Genomic DNA, 3851 nt, shown 5'->3' with positions numbered 1-3851 from the left:
CCAGGAAACAAAGCTGCCAGTGTGGGCCTTGGAGAGGGGATGCATTAGGCAGCTTCAAGATGAATGCTGGGCTCCATCATGTCTTCACACTCCCTTTAGAGTCTCAGGTAGAAGGCTTTGGGGAAACAGAGATTTCTTCTGCTCCTTTTTCTGCTCAACAACTCTCCATGGCTCCCCATTACCTACTGAGTAAACTCCTGACTCCTGTACCTGGCATTTGGAAGCCTTCATGATCCTACTTCTTCAGCCTCTTCTCCCTCTCCCTCTTCTCTTCAACCTCCCAGGAGCCAACCACACCACCTGGAGCCACTTAATGGACACTTTGGCTTAAGCTGCTAATTTTTGTTTCCTTTCTAGACTTCCGTAGTCCCTCTTTTGCCTCAGGCTGTCTCAGATACTTCTCTTCAGCCCCCCACCCCACTCCCCTCCCCTTTAAATTCTGTTTCCAAGGACTCAGTTACCAAAATAACAAACCAGTCCCCTGGAGAATCTAACCTCTGATCCAGTATCCAATAGCTTCTGATGACCTGGCCTTTAAGCAATAGCCTCCAGGGATCATAAAACACAGAGAGAAGATGCCAAAAAGTGGAATTTCAAGCAGGCAATGAGGGGTCTGTGTCTGGGCAGGTATGGTCAGGTGGGGCAAAGGTAAAGCTGCTTTGCTGGCTAACTCTGCTTTGTCCTCAAGTGCCACCCTGGCCACGGGATGGGGATTTGCCTGAACTCCTGATATCAAGAATTAGTAGAGTTATTGGGATAAACCTTTATCCCCAGGCTGACCTAGGAGGGGACTGTAATGTCCATTTTATAGATCTGAGTCTTGAGGCTCAGAGGAGAGCAGAGTTGTATTCAGGGACATCTAGCAAGTATAGTAGACCTTGTGGTGGGAGGTTCCAAAGGAAACAGCTGTTGAGAAGAAAAACCACGAGTACTCAGGATGCATAATGTCCCACACAGGGTTGGTTCACTTTCAATAACACTGCTCAATTTCTACCAAAAACATTCAGCCTTTCAATAGATAGAAAAACACAACCGTCAAGACCATAGAACTGATTAAGGCTTCACACCAACTAAGCTGCTGGAAGGTAAATGTTTTGTTTTTTGACATTTCTTTTGATGTTTATTTGACCATGCTTGGTTAAAGCTATGTACAATAAATCCGTGAAAAAGCCAGCCAGGTGCCAGTGGCACACACCTGTAACCCTAGCTACTCAGGAAGCTGACAATCAATCGAGGTTCAAAACCAGCCCATGCAGGAAACCAGAAGTGGAGGTATAGCTCAAGTGGTAGAGCGCCAGCCTTGAGTGAAAAAGCTAAGGGACCAGCCTTGGCCCTAAGTTCAAGCCTCCAAATGGGCACAAAAAAAGCAATAATTAAATCTACAAATAAAGTAGTCTTACTATACATTTCAAGACAGAGACTTCACAAGTCTAAATCTGGGGTCCCATCCTTGATCTCAGGATGCAATCCAAAATTATTCTCTAACTTTCTGCTACCTTTGTACCTCCTCTTCTCATGGACAAAAAAAGTCTTCCCTTTCAACTACTTAGTGAACTCCTATTCAGCCTTCCAAACCATTTTCACATGGCCTCCCACTTTCTGAAGCTCTCTCCCCTCCCTCTCCTTCCCCTTCAGTACAAATCCTGCTTCTCTACAAAGACTTACCTGTGCACTTGACCTGGGGACAGGGATGCCCATGCTCTCTCTTGCTGGGCCTTTAGGCTAACCATAGAGTACAAAGCTGTGCGACCCATGGGCTGAGTGGGGCATACCCACACCTGGGAAGCTGCAGCCTATTGACTGCACGTGTGAGAACTTGGGGAGGCCAGGGAGAGACACTAAGCAGGGAGGTAGCCAAACCTGAAAGAGCGGTGCAAGACTAAAATGTCTGTGCTATCCAGACAGATGGTGGTGGAAGGGACCCCAGAGTCAAGCTGAGCAGCCACTCACTCTTCCCTTGCTCTACTCATTCACCTTCTGTCCAGGCTGCCAATATTGCTCTCATTCTGGGGGGACAGTCAGAGGACAGTGGTGAACTGAGGATCATCAAGGGATAAAGAGGGCTAAAGATCCACTTGATGGAGTCAGTAGCGCTTCTGGAGGAGCACCTGCTCCTTGGCTGATTTTGGCATGGGGAGGTAGGCCCACCTAGTTGTGCTGTGAGCCCGAGATCTGCTGTGAGAGGTGAGGTGGAACCTGTGAACTGGGCCCTAAGGAAGGACCTTGATGGCTAGGCTCCTGCCACAACACCAGATACACAGTTGAGCAGGAGACTAATATAGTCAAGAATGGAAAACCAGAGGAGACAACGGAGAAGGGAAATTTGGATGAGGGAGTAATGGAAGGTGCAGTTAGGAAGATGTGATGCTCTGACACCCTAGTGAGGATTCTCAACTTTCCAGGCTTAGCACTGAGAGACTGCAGACACTGCAGTCCTGGGCAGGGCTGTGCTCAAAAGGGCCTGCTCTCTTCCAAGATAAACCAGAGTTTCTGATTGAAACCAGCCCCACCATGATCCCTGCCACAGGAAAGGGACCCTCAGCCTTAATCTAGGATTCTGCCCAGATGTTGAGACTGTGGTCTTTCCCTTCATGACGTCTCACTGCTCTAGAAGAGGAAATTAGGTTAAATCAGGTGACCACAACACAACTCCATTCCCAGGAACTGTGGACTTACCTTGTGTCAGCACATGCTAAAAACTTCATGAATTCACCTGCAAGTTGTATTTTTTTTTTTGTTTTTAGCACTTAGGCTATGTTGTAAATTTCATGTCACTCAGAAAAAAAAAACATGGACCTGGCTAGGGCTGGTTTACAGGTAAGGTGGCTAAACGCCAGGTCTTCTGTGTCCTTAACCATTCAGCCTCTCATGTCCTCACACTTGGGTGTTACCGTAGGTTGATTACCTGGACGGTCAGAAGTACAGGAAGACCTCGAGGAGGAGGTGATTTTACAGCAGGACATAGGTAGACAGAGGTTTATTTTTATTTTTGGCAGAGGGCCCAGCTAGGGCAAAAGCAGGGCGGCGCTTCACCCGGGAACAGGAATGTGGAGGGCAGGAAGAGGGAAGGGAGAACTCCATCACAGAGCGGGACCTCCCGCAGTCTCTCTAAAATACTTAATGCCGCTTCCCACGTAAGAGACAGCTGTAAATACTTGGTAAATGTTGACTCACTTAATCTCCCTAACAACCCTAGAAGGTCGTACTACGATGATCTCCAGTTTAACAGAAGTTACTCCGTGGCACCGTGAGGAATCTAGAGTCTTCAAGCGCTACCCTACGCGGCTTCCAGTTTGCTTTCCGGCCAAAGCACCAGCTCCTGCGTTTTGCTAGGAGGCCTCGGAGGCTCAGAGAGGTGTGCACACTTGCCCTGGGTCACACAGCGAGCGCCCCCACGGGTCCCGGAGTACTGCAAGTAGACAGCCAGCCAGTGCAAAAGAGGCCGTCAGAAATCCTCCACCCCTCGCCCCCTCACCCCCACCCCTCGGCCCCCCCTTCCCTCAGAGCCACGCCCCGGACGTGTGGGGACCCAGGCCCCGCCCCAAGGCTCTGCCCACAGGCCAGCCAATAGCCGGGGTCCTATAAACGCTCGCTTTGCGAGCTCCGTGCGATTGGCAAGAGGTAGCGCCCGAGTGGGGTAGGTCGGGGGCTGCGAGTCCCGGAGCGAGCCCACCAGAGCGCGGGAGGCCCAGCGACGGCGGGAGTCGGAGTCGGAGTCGGAGTCTCGGGAGCCCAGCGGAGCCGGAGCCGGAGCGCACCGCTCGTCGCCGCCCGCGCACTCAGCGCTGCCAGAGCCACCGGCACCGCGCGGCCATGGAGCCCAGCAGCAAGGTGAGTGGCGCGCCGCGGGC

At 51.1% G+C, this 3851-nt stretch overlaps 2 protein-coding genes across 2 annotated transcripts in view; one reads left to right on the top strand and one right to left on the bottom strand.

Annotated features, from left to right (window-relative positions):
• Positions 1 to 2998: 2998 nt before the first annotated feature.
• Znf691 (zinc finger protein 691) overlaps positions 2999 to 3851 on the bottom strand; it is a 63885-nt gene continuing 63032 nt past the window's right edge. The window contains exon 7 of the transcript XR_001175096.1: positions 2999 to 3409. The gene's annotated coding sequence lies outside the window, so the exon portion shown is untranslated. The remainder of the gene's footprint in view (positions 3410 to 3851) is intronic.
• Slc2a1 (solute carrier family 2 (facilitated glucose transporter), member 1) overlaps positions 3594 to 3851 on the top strand; it is a 31232-nt gene continuing 30974 nt past the window's right edge. The window contains exon 1 of the mRNA XM_013016933.1: positions 3594 to 3831. Within this exon, the coding sequence (XP_012872387.1) occupies positions 3814 to 3831 (18 nt within the window). The 5' untranslated portion in view covers positions 3594 to 3813. The remainder of the gene's footprint in view (positions 3832 to 3851) is intronic.

Source organism: Dipodomys ordii, unplaced genomic scaffold (assembly GCF_000151885.1).
Source record: "Dipodomys ordii isolate 6190 unplaced genomic scaffold, Dord_2.0 Scaffold33, whole genome shotgun sequence".
Taxonomy (NCBI): Eukaryota; Metazoa; Chordata; class Mammalia; order Rodentia; family Heteromyidae; genus Dipodomys; species Dipodomys ordii.
The sequence above is the reverse complement of the archived record's forward strand: the minus strand, read 5'-3'. Positions and strand labels throughout refer to the sequence as shown.